Source organism: Amyelois transitella, chromosome Z (genome assembly GCF_032362555.1).
Source record: "Amyelois transitella isolate CPQ chromosome Z, ilAmyTran1.1, whole genome shotgun sequence".
Classification (NCBI taxonomy): domain Eukaryota; kingdom Metazoa; phylum Arthropoda; class Insecta; order Lepidoptera; family Pyralidae; genus Amyelois; species Amyelois transitella.
The window spans coordinates 10,887,179-10,911,276 of record NC_083535.1 but is presented as its reverse complement, the minus strand read 5'-3'; the positions used below and the strand labels follow the sequence as shown (position 1 = coordinate 10,911,276).

Genomic DNA, 24,098 nt, shown 5'->3' with positions numbered 1-24,098 from the left:
ATTATTAATTGATGTTTGAAATGTTCTATAATAATGAATAACAATTTTGAATTTGAAATAAAAAAATATTGAATTTGACCTTATGCCGAGATTTATACTTAGTTAACAATCAAGATATTTGGGCGGCGTACATATGGCCGACGAATACATCGACTCCGCAGACCACCGTAATATTTGTTATAGATACTTAAATCAGGGTAGGTCAGCTTGAACAATTTTGCGAATTCGAAATAAAAGACTGGAAAAATTTTGATCTTTTATTAATATTTACAAGACAACGATCAAAATTGTGAAATGTGTGAATATGGACCAATGGTGGTTCCCGGCACTTGGAGACTATACCAGCAACCTTCGGATGTGGTAAATCTAACGGTAACACTACTAGAATTTGTGTAACGGCAATATTCATATATAGGTACATGCAACACATAATAAAACATACATATTTCATTTTCGTACAGTTGTATATAATAACAATTAACTTGAATGTAAATACTATTGTCCTACTTCACCGGTTCAATTGCTACTTCATGCCATTAACAAAACCGATACCTGTATTTTAGTAAGCCAATATACTTAGAACTCCGCTTAAGCATTACGTGCATGAGTTCTTAATAAAAGACCAATTGAAGAATAAGTAAATGTTTCGTTGCTATTTGTAACAATATATTCAAACAGAATTATTATTTTATTACTAGCTCTATTACCATGTGGCCATTTTACAACAATACAGTGCAAATTGTGAACCGGTTGTATAAAAAATATAACATTTACTGGGACAGCACGTCATTTGCTAATAAAAATAATACGCATTGGGAACTATGTTTAAGGCATCCGCTATCGCTACATACATGATATACTAATGTGGTACACACTATACAATACTTCGCGGGGGAGAGGAATACTGCCATCCCCTTTGTGACTGTATATAATAAAACAAATTATGTCAAAGTGGATGGATTGCATTAAATACATTTGAATTATCTGTTATTGTTTCCGACCTACGTTTTTTTTTTTAACTTTTATGCAACATCCCGTGAGGCTACTCAGGAACGTTGATAAGGCATGACTTATATTCGCTATCTTTCTTTCTTTACCAGAGAAAGAATGAGCCGCCTTACAATACACGAGAATAAGCTTCCAGTCAAGTTAGGACGTCTAATTTCGAACTTTAAAAACAAGGTAGAAAAACATATTATGACAGTTTATTCATTATATCGTCGTTTAGTACCGTGATTGGACATGCTGCGTGCGAAGTTGGGACGGGCTATTTATTGTAATACCTAAACACACATATATATTACGGCCCCCAAAACGAGTCAATTTTTAAGAGAAAACATTGAGACAACATTTTGAAATCACGATTATATATATTCGTTATATCGACAGCCCAAATAATCACAATTTTATACTTGTCGATCACAAACCGATCTAGATCTTTATATTTCACTACTTAGAACAATTATTGGTGTATATTTCTCACTACTGGCGGGTTACCCACGCTCGTTGACAAGACATAACATGTCTATCAACATGCGTGGACAGCCCTACATGTCACATTTTCAAACCACTCTCACTCAAACAATACATTTAAATGAGTCTTTAAGATTCAGACTGAATACTTCTGCACAGCGTATAGAACCTTAAAAGCGTTTTAGACATATTTAATTATACTACGGTAGGTATATATGTCTAATTTAAAATGTCAAGAAAAATACTATATCAATTATACTGCTTTACTCTTGTCAAACGACCGATTAAAAACTGATCAACGATTTCTAATTTCTATTTAGTGGTTCGGTTTAGGAAAAAATCGACTTTTCTCTAATAACTTCACCGATCTAAGGAATAAATTAAGAGGATTTAATCTTTACAGAACACAATTTAAGTACCATATTTAAATGTACCTATACGAGTGTAAGCGGTAATGCGTAGACTTTCTGAGGCGGCACTGAGGGAAGCGCAATCAATGTATATCACATTCTGGCAGTATCATATCAATATTTTTTACTCGATGGCTTATTATCCGACTTATTAGATTCAAAACTTTCAAATTTTGTTCACGAACATTTGAGGCAAAACGGAACGACTCCATTCTATGCATTTTATATCCAAATTTTTGTACCGGTTCCCTTTCATTTTCACGATAAAAATACGAGCTATTATTTACGCTACCTATTTAAAGAAAATATTGAAAGTACGCATCTTTATGTTAATATTACAACTATTCCGTAACAATATTATTCGTTAATGTCGAGAGAGCGAATACTGCTATCTAAAGGAAATATACCACGAGATATTTCAAACCAAACAATTAAAACAATCCAACAATCCAATAGCCTATTAATTTCTATTTCCACCTACAATATATCCCTAGTTATTATTATATTCTACCGCAAATTTTCAACCAATCCCCGCGAAGACATTCCACGTCTTCCTTCTGATTGGTCGGGAGTTATGAAAGCGTTATCCATTATTCGTGTAAATATAAAGCTTTCTAATTGCGGTGTATAAGCTAAGCTATTCAGTGAACATTATTATTGCTCTTTATGAAAACAGACAATTATTGTTTATCTTACAACGTGAATTGTTGATAAATCAAGATTGCACACAAATGTTCAATTTCTTCACAAAAAGTGACTGGTAAATACAAAAATTATTATTATGAAATAGTTATATAAGCTACATTGTAAAATATTGCAATCATGCTATGAAACCATTGACTAACAATGTTTTAATACAGGATTTCTCAAGACATTGTCCCAGACACTATTAATCATTTAAGCCAAATATTGGTACTAATAAAGCAATACAAAATATAATGAGCCCATATGGTACAATTAGTAAGGTATTACGGTTACATCAAACATACGAGTATGTACAGCCAACAAAAAAGTATCCAAATTTTCTGCAAATTCGCCTTTATTACCAACTCATAGAGTTCCGTAACTTGAAATACGGTTGATTGTGCCAAACGACGACGCTATCAAATTATCATCGCGTTTGGTGCCTTTTTTGAGAAACCCTGGATTAATTTGACAGTTTTTTTTTTACTATTTTACGCTATGTACATCGCCTCTAAATTTCACACTATGCCTTACGTGGACAACTAATGCAATGCCTAAAGCGATGTTTAACGTACATTTAAGAATTGCACTCAATATGTAAAGATGGATTTTAAAAGAATTAACCAGTTATTTAGAACATTTTCAACGGTGACTTGCACATTTCCATAGGGAAGTATAAGATTATTTTAACTCAAATTTACAGGCGAGGCACTGTTTTCTTGTCTTCGGGCTATTGTTTATGGGATAGTTCATGGGGCATTGTCTATAGTATACAGGCTTTTAAATTACATGTCTACGCCATAATTTATGTTATAAAGCCAAACCTTTCAATGAAAGAACGCATTTGTAAATTAGATTCCCATCACATCCCCATCAATGTGGTCGGAGCAATTCGCTAAGTAATAATTTTATTGTTTTATTTAATTACATTTTTATTAGAATATACATAACAAAAAGTGATTATTATGTCGCTAAACGCACTAGATTTTTATAATAAAACAATCGTATTGCCATAATCCGAGGAACAACATTTAGTTTCGTTTGAGCGCTGAATCTAAGAAGCAAATTATATTTCTTTAGTCACATTATCAATTGTCATACACACACAATATACTATGTGAAATTAAATGAAGAGTAATGTGTACTACCATACAAGTACATACATGTTACTTCCAGATATTACCTAGGGTTTAAAAATGGTCATAAATAGTGAAAATTACACAATATTAGACATAAGGGCGTAATAAATAACAAAGGTCAAAATTAAAAACATACTTTTATATAAATAACGAATATTTTTTATTATAAACACCAACATCAAATGATTGTCAATTGAGCTATGATACAAATATTTTACTTAGCGAATTGATGATTACAGGGGCACGACAATACACATACCGTTTAGAAAGAGATAGAAGACAGCATAGAATTTTGAATAATATAATACTATAGAAGTGGTAAGTACTGCATATTGCATGACAATTCTGATATTTAATTAACAGCTTTATAACTTCATGCGATACGCAAGACACATCATCCCTATAATTTCCTGTACAATTGCCTATGGTGTATCAATCGTCATATATTATTCAGATATCTATGAATGCGTCACAAAGCCGAATCGATAGAGCATATTTAGACTAAGGCTTAGAATGAATTATTACTAATTTTACACGAAGAATCTATACTTCCATACTAATATTATAAATGCGAAAGTATTGTCTATCAGTTTATTACGCTTTCAGGGCTAAAAAGCTGGACCGAAATTTTGCTTGAAGTTAATTAATTATCCGAGGTCAAACATAGGGTTACTTTTCAAAATTCCCACTACTGGTGAATATGACGTCTCAATTGGTGCCACGAATATAAGGTTTACATACTATCTCAATTCTGAGATTTATTTGATAGCTTTACAACAGCGTAGAACACTGTATGCGAAGCAAGACGATGATACATCATTGCTATATTTTCAAAGTAAAATGACATTTCTATTATCTTAAATTTTTCCGATGTCTACGCTTTATTCAAATAATTCCGATGTCAAAAGTCCAAGTAAGCCCTATCGATTCACGCCTAAGCTTGACCCAGAAAGGCCTAGGAAGCAGAACAAGTCACTATTTCCTCATCTTGGCCGCGTTGTCAGCGTTCTCCTTCAGGATCTTGGATTTCAGATGGTCCTTGTATTTGAGGATGCCACCCTCCCATTTTGTGACCGTGCCGTTTTCGCAGATCCAAATCTCTTCAGCGACCTGTAATACAATTTGTAAGTTAAAAAACTAAATGTGCGGGTTTGCTCACGATTCTGCACTTTCATATAAATAACACAATAGCACAAAACTCCGTGGCCGCGGCCGTGTGGTTCACGGCATCAATACAAAAAAAAAGGACCACTCCATCTCTTTCCCATGGATGTCGTAAAAAGCGACCAAGGGTTAGGCTTACAAACTTGGGATTCTCCTTTAGGCGATGGGCTAGCAACCTGTCTGTCACTATTTGAATCTCAATTCTATCATTAAGCCAAACAGCTGAACGTGGCCATTCACTCTTTTCAAGACTGTTGGTCTACCTCGCAAGGGATATAGCCATGACCATATGTATACTATACATACATACATACATAAAATCACGCCTCTTTCCCTTTCTTTCTTTCTTTCATCAATTTGTATACTATATATAGCACAAAACTCACCTGGTTAATGAGTCTGAAGTCGTGGCTAACAAGCACCATGCCACCGTCGAACTCGTTGATCGCGTCGCCCAGCGCGTCAATGGTCTCCATGTCCAGGTGGTTGGTGGGCTCGTCCAGCAGCAGCAGGTGCGGGGTCTGCCACGCGAGCCACGCGAACACCACGCGGCAACGCTGCCCATCGGACAGCTGACGCATTGGGCACACCTGCGATATGTCAAAAATTCAAAAATTTAAAACTTTATTTTTCTCCACTTCTTCTTCTCAGTCGTGTCACTCTTGACAGAATGGTCGTGGTCATCATGTAGTGTTGGAGGCGGGCGCCAATGTGCGCCTTACGATGTCCCGCCATTTCTCCCTGCTGGAAGTCATCCTGCTGCACTCGTTAAGTGAACCGCCAATCACAGACTTTATTTGGTCGGTCCATCGCATGGGTGACCTCCCGCGCGGTCGAGAGCCTTCCACTTTACCCTGGACAACAAGCCGTTCTATGGATCGGTTGCCTCTCCTTGTAACGTGTCCAAAGAATGACAAAATGCGAGATTGTACTAAGGGAAATAGTCGCTGCTTAATACCGAGCTCTTGGAGTATCGAGACGTTAGTGCGGAACTCTGTCCAAGACACACCAAGCATTCTCCTCCAGCACCTCTCTCTTTTCTCCACTATCTATCTATAATTGAGTGACCGGATGAGGAACAGCGCGTGATAAGGGAATGTTGTGATGTGAAAGAAGATGTAGTTACAGGAACAGAAAAGGGTATGTTGAGATGGTTCGGTCATGTGGAGAGGATGAATGAAAGCAGGTTGACTAATCAGATATACAAGGAGAGTGTGGAGGGTAAGGTCGGAGTGGGAAGACCTAAACGAACGTATCTTGATCAAATTAAGGACGTCCTGGTAAAGGGTCAGGTCAAGAGTACCCGAAACCGCCGAGCGAGAGAGTTATGAATGTGGATGAAGCGAAGGAAGTATGCAGAGACCGTGGCAAGCGGAAAGAGGTAGTCTCTGCCTACCAAAGTAAACAAAATGTTACATAAGAATTTTACATTGTGTCATCGTGTCGTGTATATTATACATTATGACACGAAACTTAATCACGATCATGGTCAATAGCACCTCGGGTGTCTCTCGCGGATAAATAAGGATGCGTCCGGCTTTAACGCGTGGGCAAAGGGCATCACATGTAGTAAATATATACAATTCAGCCCAACTAATATTCAGATATTGTACATCTTAACAATTGTGTAACCAAAACATACTAGTTAAAAATTTTTAGACATACTTCAATATAAAAATGACTTTTTTCCATAATTATCTAACAGAACAGCTGCTTCGTTCATAAATTCTCAACTTATGAATGAAATTGCTGTTCAGTCAATTTTTTTTGTTGTATTCAATTGCCTAATAAATTATAAATCTTACCTGCTGCCGTCCAGTAAGCCCGTATCTGCCTATGATCTTCCTCATCTCCTCCCTCTCGCGCACCTCCGGGAACTCCTTCATCATGTACTCCAGCGGCGAGAGATCCAGGTCCAGCAACTCGTGCAAATGTTGGTGGTACCGCCCGATGCGCAGGTGAGAGTTCTTGCGGATCATACCGGTTGATGGGACCAACTGAAAGGAACGTATGTCGTCAAACTTTGTGTTAAAAAAAGATAAAATAAGAGTTGGGATTCGCGGACAGAGACTACCACATAGTTTTTAGTTATAGAAAAGTCGCTTAACAAAACTAAGAGGCCTGAGCACTTTTTACTTGAGATCTCTTCAGTTTAGAGAAAAATATTTATCTCTGTAAATTTTTTAGGACCTGAATTCTAAGAAATGGAGGGTCTACGATAAAGAAAAAAAGTAAAAAAAGCTATTATTGGCTTTTGTGTCGCAAAACGACACGCCTTTTGAAATTTAGCCAATGAGCTTAATTATTGATGAATGTTACTGAAAAAAAAAAGAGATGAACAACTAGTATTTATTCACAACTGCTTTAACTCTTAGTAACTAACAATAGACGTACTAAAATTATAAAACATGTATGCAAAATGAAATACTACAAAATCACTTACGTCTCCATACAACAACTTGAGCAGTGTAGATTTCCCCGCACCGTTGGGGCCGACTAAGGCTAACCTAGTGTCTAGGTCTATACCGAACTCTAGGTTCTTGTAGATCCAGGGACCATTGTCTGAATACCTGAACGAGACATTCTGAAACAAACACAAATTTATCATATTAGCTCATCACAGACTGGGATGATAAAATTTAATGTCCAGTTTCATCTGCATCAATCTCAAAAACAGTTATTCTTCTGATAAAAATTATTTTCTATGTTTGAAGTTTTAATGTACTTTAAAAACATGGCAAAAATTTGCTACACCTTGCGGAACGGTTGCATTATAACTATGAGGCTACAGTAGGATTCGAACCCATGTACCATTGAATACTTAGATATTCGACCAACGATGTGCTCTTGGTATTAAATATACCGACTCACCTGAACCATAATAACTGGAGGCGGCACCTTGCCGCACGAGGGGAAGTAGAAATTGAGGGTCTTGTCATCTATGACCTTCTCCGTGAGCCCCTGGGCGATCATTTTGGCGAGCGTCTTCTCTTTGGACTGCGCCTGACGAGCCAACTTAGCTGAGCCGTGACCGAATCGTGCAATGTAGTTCTGTGGGAAAAATATTATGCTAATTTACTAAGATAAGATCCTCTTGTCCTAAGGGTTGAGCAGAATCACATATTTCTGTTTGACATGATCCCTGCATACCTCATTCAATAACTCATACCAGCTCGTAGGTTCAGGGTTTACTCTTAATTAGTAATCTTTACATATATAATACAACAGAAACTGACCCATGTCTATACTTTAAAGATATTATAAAAAAAAAGCTATTTAGTAATTTGATTTTAAGAATTTTTAGCTGTTTGTGTTTGTACTCGCATCACGCGACAACTATTGCTCAGATTTAATTGCGGCATTCACAGATGTACTGTTGGCTTAGTCTAACATAAAAACTGGTATATAAAAAAATCCCTCCACTCTTCAGAGGGGTTATAACCAAAGTCTAGCTAGTCTTAGTAGTAGTTACTTCGTTACGTAGTTATTTCTTTATCATTTTAAACGTTTTGCATGTAAAATGTACATGTTATTCAACCAGTGGGAAAATAATATTTTATTTACCTTCTTTCTTTAAGAGAATATTTTATTTACCTTCATGTGAGCTATTTGATCCTGTTCCCAATTGTACTGCTTCATCTGGTTTTCCAGCAGTTCGCACCGAGTTCTCACGAAAGCTTCATAGTTGCCCGTGTAGTATTTGAGTCTCCGCTTGCTCATGTGAACGATGTTAGTACACACACCATTGAGGAAATCCTGAGAGTGTGATATTAGCACCAAGATTCTTTTGTAGCTGGAAGTGTAAAAAAAAAATTAGTATCTGCATCAATGATAGAAAAAAAAGTGAAAAAGGAGGATGTAACATCCCACTTAATTCGCTTGCTTTTAAATATAAGAAGTGTTACGCGAGATACATTTGCAAATATACTTTTATGCAACAGTCAGGAGTTCAGGTAAGGTTCTTATCCCACCAGGACCGTGTAACTATAACTTTTTTTTTGAACTGTCACTGTTTTGGGGATATTATGCACTAATCTTTAGAATGGGCTGCAAGTTTATACGCTAAGTGATGCTTTGACAATAAGCGAAATAGCCCTTTTGTAATATTAATGTCTCTCTAATTAAATGCCGTGTGGTTCACGGCACCAAATACAAAAAAGAATAGGACCACTCCATCTGTTTCCCATGGATGTCGTAAAAGGCGACTAAGGGATAGATTTTTTAGGCGATGGGCCAGCAACCTGGCACTAGTTGAATATCAATTCTATCATTTAGCCAAATAGCTGAACGTCGCCATTAAGTCTTTCAAGACTGTTGGCTCTGTCTACCCCGCAAGGGATTTAGACGTGACCAGATGTATGTATGTATGTAATATTAATAGAATAAATTGTAAAAATGTTCTACATACTGTTTGAGTTCCTCTTCCAGCCACACGCACGCATCCAAATCAAGATGATTGGTCGGCTCATCCAACAGCAATAAATGGGGTTTCACGTATAGAGCGCGCGCCAACGCGATACGCATGCGCCAACCTGATAAATTAATAAAATTTCATCAATGCAATATTATTTTAAATTATCATGAACACTTGCACTTTGTACTTGCACTGTACAAAGTACGTGTTGAAGAAAATAACTGAAGGACCAAAATTTAGTATTTCTCTTGGCAATATTTTTCATAATGATCATCATCAGTCAAATAGATTTATTTGCTGTGTATTTTGTTATGTGTGCGGTGTGGATCCCGGCACCAATACAAAAAAGAATAGGTAACTACTCCATCTCTTTCCCATGGATGTCGTAAAAGGCGACTAAGGGATAGGCTTACAAACTTGGGATTCTTCTTTTAGGCGATGAGCTAGCAACCTGTCACTAACTGAATCTCAATTCTATCATTAAGCCAAATAGCTGAACGTGGCCATTCACTCTTTTCAAGACTGTTGGCTCTGTCTACCCCGCAAGGGATATAGACGTGACCATATGTATGTATGTTTTTTATTAGTAAAACATAATTTTCATACATACATACATAAAATCACGCCTCTTTCCCGGAGGGGTAGGCAGAGACTACCTCTTTCCACTTGCCACGATCTCTGCATACTTCCTTCGCTTCATCCACATTCATAACTCACTTCATACAAGCTCGGCGGTTTCGGGTACTTTTGACCTGACCCTTTACCAGGACGTCCTTAAATAAATTAAATATGGATAACTCATACCTCCAGAGAAATCTTTGGTGGCCTTCTGTTGCATTTCCTTTGTGAACCCCAACCCGTGCAGGATGTTGGCCGCCCGGGCCTCCGCCGTGTCCGCGCTCAAGTCGTCCAGCCTCTCGTACACGTCCATCAGTTGTTCCTGTGCGTCTAAACAGCGTAGACAAAAATATAGTTGAATTAATGTTAGGTATAAATAAAACTAGCGACCCGCCCCGGCTTCGCACGGGTGCAAAATTCGGAAAAAAAATTATACATAAAAACCTTCCTCTTGAATCACTCTGCCTGTTACAAAAAACCGCATCAAAATCCGTTGCGTAATTTTAAAGATTTAAGCATACAGACAGATGAAATAGCGACTTTGTTTTATACTATGTAGTGAAGAGGACACTGACTAATTGACATATCAACGCACAGCTCAATCTGCTGGGTCTAGAATCTATATTTGAAACCATTGTTCGAAATAGCAGATTCTGTCAATGCAGAAAAGGAACATTAACTTAGGATTCCTTTTTTGGGCGATGTACCAGCAATATGTCAATATTTCTGAAGGTATCGAGCTAAAATAGCTTACTTTTGTCTATTGACTGTGTACACCCCATTTTTATAGCAGTACGTACATACATAGTGACGTCTATACCCCACCCACACACGTCACCCTTGAGGGGTAGACAGAGCCTTGGCTAGCTGAACATGGGCCATGTTCAACTAGTGATAGGTTACAGGATGACTAAGGATGACAGTACACACCAATCAGGCTGTTACAAACTCCTTAGTGTTCCGAACTCCTTTGTTAAAAAACAAACATTTTGTAATTTAAAATAAGAAAAATAAGAAGAAACAATAAATGACAATTTTTTTGAGCGTGCATCATCTTTGCTTTACCAGCGCAAATATTTTATTATTTTCAGCATATTTCCTATACAGGCTTCCGGGCTCCTAAATTTACCCCGTAAGACATAACTATGTCCCATGTGAGTGTTTCAACGAGACACTACCATAACTCACCATCGTCTTCACAGTGCGCCAGTTCCTCAGCCAGCTTCTCCAGTTTGATCCTCTCCTCGTCCACCTCCATGACACACTGCAGGGCGGTCTTGTCGGAGGCGGGCATCTCCCTGGTCAAGTGGAAGATGTCGATGTGGTCGGGTATGGGTACCTCGCGCCGACCCAGGGCAGACAGTAGCGAAGACTTGCCTGTAAATAGGATAGTATTTATTATGCGTTTGACGTGGGAGAATTTGTAGGTATAGAGCGGAACGATCGTGATTTACGATACCCTTTTTTATGCCATTTGAAAATCTTTTAAGCATAATTATAGTTTATCATACGCTCATGATTTACCCGGCCTGACATATTTAGATTTTTGGTCAATATGTTACAGTTTTGTTCGATAAAACTAAGCTTTGACATGTGGATGCTATGCGAGCGAGGGCTGAAAGGAGTCACCAACGGACGTACAAATCAATAAATGGAATATCATTCTCAAGAATTTGGAAAATCTTTCAAAAGTTTAAACAAAACCCATTAGCAACCAAGTAGAAAAATATTCAACAAAACCTTTAAAAGATTTTAACATAAATATATGTACATGATTGTTACATTTTCAAAGGTATAGGAAAACCAGTCATCACCAGGAGAAACTCCTTTTTATTATTGTTTCTTTTTGTGAAAAAAAAATTCACGTCGTATAAGTATTATATTTTCTTTTTTTTTTGCGGCTCAATCAAAATCACCCTTATTTTAGCCTAGCTTTTAAATATAATTCGCCTTCTTACCAAAAGCTTCAAAAAGTTCGCTTAGCTAAGAAATTTCAACACTTATACTTAGGTAGTAATCTTAACACATTTTTTTTCTGAAAAAAATCGTTTTCATTCAGGTCACAACAATAAAACCAAATGCAGAGTTTGTGTATTTGATATCCATGTTTAATCAATCCTCTTTTACTATAATTGACCTGACCTCCCGTGGGAACTAAGTAATCACTAGCTATCTAATCTACCCACTCCAAAATCGTGTTCATACGCAGACCCTGGGCTCTTATGAATCCACAATTACGAAATAAGTTATCATACATTGGCTTTGCTCAACACAGAACAAGAAATTATTGAATTCGCTAGGCGCAGTTAGCGGATAATTTATAAAAAGTCTAAATTGGACATAAAAGAACAACACACACATCTATACTAATATTATAAAGCTAAAGAGTTAGTTTGTTTGTTTGAACGCGCTTTTGAATCTCAGGAACTACTGGCTCGAATTGAAAATTTTTTTTGCGTCGAATAGATCATTTATCGATGCAGGCTTTAGGCTATATAAAATCGCGCTGCAACTATAAGGAGGAAAGAAATAATGGAAAATGTGAAAAAAACGGGGAAAATTATTCATCCTTCAAGGCTTCATTGATGCCCAAAATGACTTTTCCACGCGGACGAAGTCGCGGGCACAGCTAGTTGTTAAATAAGGATGCTATGAAATGAAAACCTTACACATTGAAATCGATTCAGAAGTTTAATCATTGCACGGGTTTTGCTTCTACGGGATGTTAAACGTAAAAATAACCTGTATAACTCAAAACCGTCTAGTTTTCGAAGTCTTAAGTATTTCCGTGTCAAATTTAATCATAATCGGGTCAATAGTCCTTATTAAGGTTTATTTGTTATTAACAAAAAATACTAATGGTTTCTCTTTAAAACAGTATTATATGAACAATCTTATATTCGTACATGATCCTTTAAGCAAAATAATTATTTCTAACTGTTTCTAACGGTTACCAGAACATAGTTTACGTTCCCCTTTGCTGCACAAAAAAATCATCTACTTCCCTGGAGAAGAGCCTGGGGTGAGACTATGACCACAATTCTGGATTGGGTATATTAGGATTTTATAGAAAGTGACTGCCATATGACCTTTGTAACCTTTGTTGGGGAACTTAACCCATATTTAATCACGTTTACACATCCAGTTACTGTTACAGTGAATGTGTGGATTTCCACACAATCATTTCCCTCACCATTGCAATAAGTAACACAAGCTTGTATACAAAATAATGCAAATATTCGATCGCGTTTAGAATATCACTTACATCTATTGGAGCTTTAGAGCCAATATGCTGAGAATACAAGTGGGGAATGTTAGAGCCTCAAATAAGCCCAACCCGTTAATAAAAAAAATGACCTTATCTTGAAGCCATTCATCTTTTCAAATTCAAATGACCATCTTGTCACCAATAATGTATTTAGAATTTAGTCTACAGGAATGTTTTACATCATAAGAAAGCCTGGTGAGCAAAAAGCTTTGTACAACATTTTACGCATCAAAAACGAACGCTTAAAACCATGTAAAATTATATGATATACACAACTGCAAATAAGCTGCAACTAAATATCCTTTAAAACGTTCGCGTTGTCAATAAAAAAAAAACAAAGTGCATTCAAATCTTAGGCAACTGCTTAAAATACCCACCACAGCCATTGAGACCGACTAGGCCGTATCTTCTCCCGCAATTCAACTCCAGTAGAGTGTCTTGGAGTAGCTCGCTCCCATAGAAGGTGATGGAGAAGTTGGCTATCTTGATGTCTCGGGAACGGGGATGGACGGCCAGGGAGCCGGTGCACGATCTTGCTTCCGAGTTCATCTTCGCCTCCTCTTCCAGCTTAAGGCATAGCGCCTCTGAAATAAACATAAACAATGTATTATAAGCTGGAATCTAAGGATATCTTGGTCAAATTGTATCATTTGATAACCAGATGCGACACTGAAATAGAAAGAAGAATTACTAATGCCTGGAAAAGATTCTGGTCTGTCAAGGATGTAATGAAAAGCAAACAATACAGTATTGCAATAAAAAGAAAGATTTTTAATATTACCAATGGAACTAACACTGAAGGGATCATAAATTCCCCAAATGGGTCCGAATAAAGCTGTGTAATAATTTCCAAATACTTTCTCACATATATATCCCAGCTGCACCCTAAGTGGCTGTATTACAGGTCTGCTAAAATATGCCAGAGCTTTATAGTGTTGAAAAATGTGAAAATAAAGATCATTTTGTGGCCAACTACTTACATACATATGGTCACGTCTATATCCCTTGCGGGGTAGACAGAGCCAACAGTCTTGAAAAGACTGAATGGCCACATTCAGCTATTTGGCTTAATGATAGAATTGAGATTCAAATAGTGACAGGTTGCTAGCCCATCGCCTAAAATAGAATCCCAAGTTTGTAAGCCTATCCCTTAGTCGCCTTTTACGACATCCATGGGAAAGAGATGGAGTGGTTCTATTCTTTTTTGTATTGGTGCCGGGAACCACACGGCACGGCCAACTACTTGTATATGTGTACTACAATATAAATCGAACAAATAAAAGTTCATACAAAAGAAGCTGTTACTATAACAGAAAAAAAGTGTTACATAAAGTTGTACCCGCAACCATTACAATAGTTTCTTGGGTGATGTAACATTAATTCAGTCATCCGTGACTGCAGTGAGAAATTTTATAGATTGTAAAATGCAGAACTCAAGACAACTATTGTGACAGATTAATATCAGTCTTAGTTAATGATTTCAAGAATTATAATTTAAGGCCTTTGAAATTCCAAAAATTTTTGACAGTAAATGAAGAAAATATTTTTTTTCTTTTAAAATGTTGCGAAAGAAAAAAAAAAGCAGCATGTGTTTGTTTGTTAACAACATAACAAAATTTGTGTAAATTATTATAGCATAATCCAGAACAAAGCTTTTTGCAATAGTTTTGATATATTATTAACAACAGAAAATTAAGTATTTTAAACTTCATAATTCAACCTTATAGTCACAATACTCCACAGCAATGTTTAACTAGATAGACTGCTTTATGGTTGAATTGAGATTTAATGGAATTCTAAAAGAAGAATCCCAGTTTTTACATTGATTGACATATACAAACTGCACAGAAATATGTTTTTTCTTTGTAACCAAACCTGCTTACACTAGATTAATATGCTTACCTATATCTATGCCTTAATCACACCTCTTATGCCGCCATCCACAAGCAATAGAATGCTTATCAGTCTTAAGTCACTATTTGGATCTCAATTCCATCATTAAGCCGAGCAGATGAACTTGGCCAATCAGTCTTTTTGGGACTGTTGGCTCTGTCTACCCCATAAGGGATATAGACAACTATTTGTATGTGTGGGTCTTAAGAATATCATAACACATTTTTAATAAACTAATGTATCAATTATTGTTTCTTGAATTAAAAACCTCATGCAGGTATTAAAAGGTGGAAACACCTTTGAATTACTAAACTAAAATTTACTTCACGGCAAAAAGCTGATGTTATTGTCTACAAAAAGTACTTATTCACAATTACGGAAAAATATACTGCTTACTTTATTGTTAGTACATTAGATGAATCACTGAAGCCATCTATGGAATACTATGGATTGTGACCTTATAGGTTAGGTTACAAGAAGTACCAAAATACGGAATTTAATCAAAAGCTCAAAATTTCATGATGTAGAATTAGATTTCTCACCTTCAGCGGTTAGCTCCCGGTCTTCTTTGGCGGAACCGTTGGTTGCAGTGTCTCCATTCTCCTCGTTAGTAACTCTCGCCACAGGCTTCTTATTTCTATTACTAGCCTGCTCCTTCTTCTTCTGTTGTGCTCTTTTCTTTGCGTCCGACGGCATAGTTTCTAAACTGAAAGAGATGTAGATTATTTACCAACGTCTTAAAAGCAATAAAATTCTAATCAATGCACTTGGGAGACACTTTGGTTCGCATGTTTAATTTATGTGCTACATACACAATTCACTGTACTGATATAGCCTGATTTAGCGCAACTATTGTTTACGTCAATATAAGATGATTATGGGGATAAAACAAAGTAAATACCTAAATAGTTTTATTGAATTATTAAAATGACTTGTCTGCGTCTACACGTGCTGCCTCAAAAGAAAGAAAGACAGTTCGTTTGTCGAGTTCGCAAATGTCGCCGGATCGCTTATAAAGTACGAAAGAGAAAGATGATTTTCATAGACAAAAACCATAGACTACGGACGGAGCAGACGTCATGGTATTTTTTTTTGTTGTGGCCGATTCTCAGAATGATAAAAAATAAAATTGGTACAATTTCTTTGGGTCGATTCGGTTATTTTAATACCTATGTAGGTATAATACCTATATTTTTTTTTGTTAAACTAAGTAGGTACATACAAAAAAATGTAGGTACCTAATAAGTTAAAATCTTCCATTATTGCTAGCGCACACTAGCTTTGATTCAGCCCGGCTGCTTAGGCGGTAAATTTTAATTTAAAGGCGTTAAGAGACCCAACTTTTATTAGTTAGTTAATCGTTCTAAATATGAACTGGTATGCCTACCCATAAGGGATAGAAACGTGAATTAAAAATATGTAATCGTACTAAAGGATACATATGAATACATTTTGTCAAAAAAAAATATGGTCACTGATAAAACAGCTGACCAGAGTGGCCTTCCAGTCATTTCGAGTTTGTTGGCTCTGTCTACCCCGTAAAGAATAGGCATGTAATTTTGTGTGGTTTTTATTGAGGTAAAAGTGGACTTAATATAAAATGCTGAGAACCACTTGATGGTTCGTGTGGTTCCCTTCATTTTAAAATACTTAGGACCACTCTATCATGACTCTCATCTGTCCCATGGATGGCGTAGGTAAATGGTGACAAAGGGAATCGGCACATTAATTTTTGCTGATCTGATAGCGAAGTAAAAACTGTGTGTACCAGCTGCTTCTCTTTCCGTACAGATTGTAAGAGGCAATCAAGAGAAAGGCAAACTTGGAATTGGGCTAGCAACCTGTCGCTGTCTGAATCTCAAATCTATCATTATACTATCCAGCTGGTGTGCCCTTTCTGTCTTTTTGAGACTGTTGGGTCTGCCCACACAGTAAGAAATAAACTTGATATTACGAACTGGCGGGATCTCACGATTACTTGAAACAGAAGCTCCGATGATGCAAACTTTTGGAAAAGCGTGTGTTACAAAAACCAGTTTATTTTTAAATATATTTATTAGGTAATCTCAACAGACAATAATAGTTTTTAAAATTCTATCAAAACAACAAAATATTTCATAGTTACCAAGGATACACTTTATCTTGATAGTAACGATAGCAATGACTTCAAATGGGTAGGGTTTTGTACAACATAAAAGAATGTGTGGTTTACACATAAAGAATAAATTAGAATAAAGTAGGAGAATGCAATGAAATGAGTTTTAAAAAACAGGACAGACATAAATCTAGAATTTCATGAATTTATTAACATGTATTCAGAATTGTACTTTATATCGATCTAATTCTAGAGCATTCTAGAATGTTAGACTTTTCACGGCAAATTATATTCCGTAATCATCATGTTTATAATTTTGTAGTCGAAAAAATCGTTGATTATTAGCCTTATATTTACCAGAAAGTAGCAGTTTCTTGAAATAAATTCTTTGTGGCTCTCATTAACTCCGGGACAAGTGAGAGTTCATCATGCATCGCTGTAAACCTCCAAAGAATCAAATTCTCTAAAAAGTGCACGCGTACCTAACGTGTGCATCAGAGATCTTTGCCAAATAATGAAATGAACCTATGCCAAATATACTGTTTCAGTTTTTTTAATGAACTATCGCATTAAATATAGGTACCTATTTTGAGATTCATTATAAGATTATAATTTATCAGTATTAACAACAATGTACGAAGACACTTGGCTTTACTCGATAATAGCGAATGTAATGACAACGGGTCATAAGATCTCTACATCCATTCATAAACTATGCTTAGGCTTAAATATATTTTGTATAGTTCTATAGCGACACCACAGTGTAAGTAGCTCAATTCAAAATCTATCTAAATTCTTACGTAAGTACACCATAAATATTTTAAAGCGAAATCATTTCAATATAACTATATGTAAAGGCCTATAAAGTACAGTAAGGTTAAGTAGGAATAAGCAGTAACAATAGATAAATTGAGTTAAAGTTTTATAAAGTTTAATTTACGAAAGGTGCGGCTCTATATCTGCAATCGTAAAAATAAAGAAATATTTACTTAGAATTAACATCTAATGGCAGTGTATGTTATACTATTTGATGTAATGTACGTACCACTTATTTGTTCAATCTCACATTATTACTTTTTTTTAAAGAACTAAGCTGATAATAATTTTTTCCTCCACAAAATATTTAGCAAAAAAAAACGAAAGAACATATTTTATAGGTACAGCACATCTAGCCTGACGTTCCTCTGTTAATAATGCAAGATAAAATCAATTTAATTTGGCATCATTTCCATCTCATTGCCACTTGTGATTAAAATTGGCGCGGATCTAAATCTAATTCAATCCCCACTGAACTCGAAGTATTTTTTTAAGGAAAGGCGAAATGCAGTCATTTTCAGTCATCCCTTGTTTCATAAATAATTGTATAGTGCATTAATCAAATCATAACAGTCGCACCTTTCATCAAACATTGCAAGGAATGATACATTTTGTCACTATGAAGACAACAAGCCCCTTATTTTATTATCTATTATTATGAAAATTTTAAAGTTTACCTAACACTGATTTGAAGAGAGAAAATTTTAAGATTCATACTATTCTACTTCTATCAAACTAAACAGAAAAACTGTGAAGGCAAGATACATTTATTACTATCTATGTAATTTTTTGTCATATTATTAATATTTGAATACTTCAACAATTTTTTGTAGATTATCTAATGAAACTATTGGACAAATTATGCCTCGTCATAGAAATAATCAGATTTCTATGAAAAACAATGTCTTTTATTATATTATCAAACTCGTAAATAAATTTGTAAATGGACTTTGAAAGTATTTTAAATTACCTCATAATAGTGACTGTCTTAAAAAAACTGAAACTTATGTATTTACATAAGTTTCAATTGACACGAAAAAAAAGGTTGGCTTTTTTTGCACGTTTAGGTAACTATAGAAATTTGAATAAACAGTGCGAGTCTATCTAGAAAGCTATCACAGCTCAATGTACCTCCGATTTATACGTGAAACCCCTTAAACCTTCACCTTCAATGGTGCCTCGGGGAGATCCTTGGACTAATAGGTATTTCGGTTTACAGTATAGAATTTTATGCCAAAGCACATAGAATAACAAATGAGGTTTCAAACCATCCTATTACTGGCATAGGCTAGTAGAAACCTCAAATTCACTATAATATAAAGAAGTAAAAAAGTACTTTGTAAAAAGTAGCGAGATGACCTTGAAGAAGGAAAAAACTGAGATTTAGAATTCATCTAAATGTCATTAAATTTAAACAAAAAGTGATTCCTATTTACCACCAACAGGGATCATGTGGCGGACAGGGCCTGGTTAAAAAGAAAATAAATAAAATATAAAGAAGAAACTTGAATTTCATTATAATAAAGTGGAATAAAAAGGCTACAATGTAAGAAGTAAAAAGAATTCTACATTGACGTAGAAGGAAAACAAGATTCAAAATTAATCTATTAATATAATTCCTTTTTCAAGTGATTCCTATTTACTGCCAACAGGGTTCACGTAACAAATAGCCGCAAAAAGGAAAATAAATAAAAAAATAAAAACTAAAAATATTACATAATTTATTATAATCACAGATGCCCTTCCAGTGTCACTGAAAGCTTGTCACATTCCACATATTCATTTCGATTCAAGCGAACTGCACAACAATAAATACCGAGATAGACCTATTAATTACATAATTAGAATTATTTCACGAATAAATAAGACTTACACGAGAGGTATTTACAACGAAATGCAATGCTATGCTTAGAGAATTAAGGATTTGAGCTCGTTGCCGCGCGGTGTGGAGGCGATCACGTCATGTTGACGCCGAGGGAGCGGCTGGCGTATTCGTACACCACGTAGGAGATGGAGACGGCGGGGATCACCTTGATGAAGTTGGGCGTGATGCCGCGGTACAGCCCCGTGATACCTTCCCTTTGGACGATCTCGCGGAAAACACCACGCATCGTACCCTCGATACCTTTCGCTGCTTTTTCTGGAAAGACGAAAACAAATTTAAATTATAAATTTATATTTTTTAAATTTCTGGAGGTGGGCGTTGACATCTGCGATTGCCAGTTTCATAACTTCTGCAGATGTCATCGTTATCCTATGTTAGTTAAATTGTACTTGTTCTTGTTTCCAAATAAAATATGTTTAATTTTCATTTTTCAATAAACGTTAATAAACCTATGCTTTTGCTATCACCCACGCATCTTCAGTGTATGAAATATATCAGAAAAGGATCGTTCCCAATAGGTTTAAAAAAAGTACATACTGAAAACAATTTTGCTACGCAAACCTAAAACAAGGTACCAGGATAGCTAACCCAGGCATCAGTATCTACAACGTGATATGAAGTCTGAAGTCAACGCCGATTAGTCTCGATAACATAGATAACGGCGAGCCAATGTCTAGACTGTATGGTTACCATATGTCGGAAATTTTCCGGACATCTCATTTGTGTTTACTATTAAACATTGTACAAATAAATGGTAGATTGATATTATCTTATATGTACTTAATGTTACTCTTTTAAATGGCATGTACTGAATATTCATTGTTATTAAGTAAATAAAGACAAAAATTAAGCAAAGCAACATCAATAACTTTAATCAGAATTTCTACTATAATATTTATGAACTCTTCAATCAATTGTCCTTATATTTTCAAATATTTGGATAAAACACTGTGCAATTAAGTGACTACATGACACTTTAAGTTCACGTCATCAGCTTTTATCGCTTCAGGAAAACCATATTACGCAGAAACAAAATGACACCAGCATAAATGGAAACTAAACGTAATCTTTCTTTCAACATCTGGGTTCGCTGTGTTGGTCAGCAAAGCAAAAGGAGCACTGAACGGACGTCATGAAACTTAAGCTTGTTGTGTCTACGTCTAATCGATATGACAAGTCGCACAACAATAATTATACAAACCTAAGCTGCTTGAAAGACTACGAATATTTTATTACGCTGAGATACGAGTTTAGGATCAAGTCACGTAGTCTGTATTTTTATATTTAACCAACACAAGTTGTAGTAAAAAGATGCACAAAGGACAGGCTGTCCAAATAAAGTGAGGTTCATACATCGAGGTACATAATTGATCGAATGGTGTATACCAACCTTGCGCTTGCAACCTTGTCCGCACGAGCGCCAGCGGGTACGAGCACACCTGCCCCAGCGTGCACGAGGCGCTCCCGCACGCCAACAACAGCAGCATCCCCGGCTGCTCATTGTTCGACTGATACTTGCTTATGTACTTCTTCTTCAACGTCTCGTACACCGCCAAGTCGATGCCCGCGTACGGCACGATCCCCAAAATATTTGGAATGTAACCCTTATAGAAACACTTCAACCCCTCTCTTGCGTAAATCTTCTTCGCCGCGTCGACAATACCAGAGTATTGGCCTGTTTTTCTTAAAGCTAATCTTGTCTTTAGCACCTCTAGTGGGTAGATCACAGTTTGGCTGACGGCTCCGGCGGTGGCGCCCGCCACGAATCGTTCGTGTATTGCTAACGGCTGGTTTCTCTTCTCGCCTTTGATCAACCTTTTGACTTGTTCGTACGCGGCGAACTTTATCGCGGATTCGGGGGCAATCTTTATAACGTTGATGCCGTTCCCTCGCCACAGACCTGTGAAGCCGCCCTCGTTTATCATTCTCATAAGACATTTTGACATATTCTCTCTGGTTGGATTAACCTGAAAAAGAAGAGAACGTGGGTAAGAAACATTGAAGGGTGAGTGGCTTGTGTTTCAAATGAAAAATCTTTCAGAATGAGCCCCGGTTATTTTAAAGTTGTGAAGTTCTTTCTCGATTGATCTACTTCAAAGCTTGGTTTCTGCTAAGTGCTTATATGACACGACAAAACTATGTTACCTGTAAAAACACCTTCAGTCTATCAAGCGGGGCAGTGCAAGTCCGACTGACCGCGCCCGCAATGCCGCCGGCCAGCAGGTGGCGCCACCACTTGCCGGTCTGGAGTTCACTCTGGGTGAAGTCATCGGGGACGTTCATGTCCTCCCCGATGTCCAGATACTGCAAAGAGGATTAATTCATTAGTTGACTGATATAATTACAATTAAAGAACAAGAGTTCAGTGTGAAGTTGATTTTACGACATCTTTTTTCACTAAGGTGAACAAGGCATAAGTAATCTGCTCTTGCTGTTTCACTTAGGATAACCAAAGGTATAAAAACGGAGAGTACATTTATATACGAGAGTATACTTTGTCAAGCTTCGTGAACAGACCCCCAGACGTGAGATGAAAAATTGGAACGTAAGTGTCGAATCTTTAAACGATTCTGTTTGGCCTTCCACAATCCATTTTGGGCTGCAGTTTTAGCTGTCTTGCTAAAACTGCAGCCCCTTTAATAGATGTAAGTCTTTACACGTTTGAACACTAGCTAGAGTACATTTGTCATACAAAATTATAGATCAAATCATTATACCGAAACTTTAATCAGACAAAAGCGATAGATACGTTCGTTTTTCTTAGCACTTTGTTCAACTAATGGCCAATTTCACTAATGTTAGTGTTTAACGACTGAAAAATAATGAATTGTAACATAATACGTACAATGTATTAAACACTTTGCTATGCGCTGGGTTACTAAATTTTTTTCTAACTACACCAATTTGACTAAACATCGTGTAATGATGGTTTTTTTGTATATTGTCTTAACTATTTTACAATTTCTATTTATTACAATATATTTATCGTCAAATTGGTTTGCAAATTAGCATGGTATGTGTTTTGTAAATATATTTTTTAAATTAAATAAGTGATATGTTTAATAAAAGTTATAATTATATCAACAGGGTGATTTGTATGTAGTTAAAATAAAAAAGATATCTACTTTACAATAACTACTGCAGTGATAACAACTCCAGAAAACTATTCAACTATACTCGTATACATTACTGTAACTGAAGTTACGTAACAAATGACTGAGTTTTACAGTGCACAACGCTTCGTCTTCTCCTTTGCAACCGGGTATTTTTTTTGATCGTGTATTTGAACTCCATATTTTCGCTCTCGTTGTCAGCCTTTCAGCCTGTCGCAAAATTAAAGTACACTGTTCATTAGATACTATAGAACTCCATTGATTTCTGATTATTTGTCATGTTATTAAAAATATTTTTAGGTAAATAGGGATTAATCCCTGAAACTGATCTCAATAAAGTCCAGAAATAGAGAAAGATCTATCAGAAGGGGGTAAGATTAATCTGCCATCAGTTGTACGTTAAAGAATTAACAATACAGCTACAACCTTCATATTAAGGACATCTTTATTACAGATTTTCGACAATATTAAGTATGTATTCACAACTAATTACCGTAGCATCTTTGAAATAGAAGGAAATTGTATCATTGCCGTCCAGGTTAACTGTGAACAGGGCAAAATTAAACTTGCACTGCCACGCCATTTGTTTGGCCACGATCATTCCTGTGTAAACCAGAATTTTAAAAATATATTCCACCGCTCTGTACATAGCAAACATTTAAATAAGATATTCTTATTTAAATAAATTAAAATGTACAGAGCGGAATTTATGTTCCTACGAACGGTGGTCAAATGACAGTTGGACATGTTTGACAACTGCAGTCATCGCATTGGCTTCGTCCTCAGTTTTAATTTCAATCTGAGATTGCAAAAGTCAAGGCATATTAAAAGATGATCATAGATAAGATTAGGGCAGACCATAGATATAGATTGAGCTGTGTAGCCATAGAGGGCCTTTCTGTGTTTTTTTTTCAGCTCGCCTATCTAATCGTAAAGTACACTGGACTACTCTCAAACTGTAGGTTTTGAAACCATGGTTCCGCATAAGGCAGAACTTAAATGTCGTGGAAAGGCTTAACAAATATTTTTCTGAAGCTATCTTTGTATTCAAAAATAAATAATTAAGTAGATGTAGAACTAAATTTTCTCCTAAGATCTTAAAATACGCTACTAAGCTAATTATGCT

The 24,098-nt window shown here is 36.1% G+C and overlaps 2 protein-coding genes across 4 annotated transcripts in view; both read right to left on the bottom strand.

Annotated features, from left to right (window-relative positions):
• Positions 1 to 244: 244 nt before the first annotated feature.
• Positions 245 to 16,103, bottom strand: LOC106133973 (ATP-binding cassette sub-family F member 2). Its single transcript, XM_060953443.1, has 12 exons — positions 15,965 to 16,103; positions 15,606 to 15,769; positions 13,548 to 13,754; positions 11,091 to 11,279; positions 10,089 to 10,232; positions 9,279 to 9,402; positions 8,465 to 8,663; positions 7,742 to 7,921; positions 7,314 to 7,454; positions 6,676 to 6,867; positions 5,257 to 5,460; positions 245 to 4,816 (listed from the first exon to the last, which is right to left on the bottom strand). The coding sequence occupies exons 2-12, from the start codon at positions 15,757 to 15,759 to the stop codon at positions 4,682 to 4,684; spliced, it is 1,869 nt and encodes a 622-aa protein (XP_060809426.1). The 5' UTR covers positions 15,760 to 15,769; positions 15,965 to 16,103; the 3' UTR covers positions 245 to 4,681.
• A 3,575-nt stretch (positions 16,104 to 19,678) lies between these two features.
• Positions 19,679 to 24,098, bottom strand: part of LOC106134006 (calcium-binding mitochondrial carrier protein SCaMC-2) — a 33,804-nt gene continuing 29,384 nt past the window's right edge. For all 3 annotated transcript variants that reach the window (XM_060953628.1, XM_060953629.1, XM_060953630.1), the window contains 3 exons: positions 22,005 to 22,163; positions 21,250 to 21,826; positions 19,679 to 20,114 (listed from right to left, as the gene is read on the bottom strand). In XM_060953628.1, the coding sequence (XP_060809611.1) occupies positions 19,930 to 20,114; positions 21,250 to 21,826; positions 22,005 to 22,163 (921 nt within the window). In that variant the 3' untranslated portion in view covers positions 19,679 to 19,929. The remainder of the gene's footprint in view (positions 20,115 to 21,249; positions 21,827 to 22,004; positions 22,164 to 24,098) is intronic.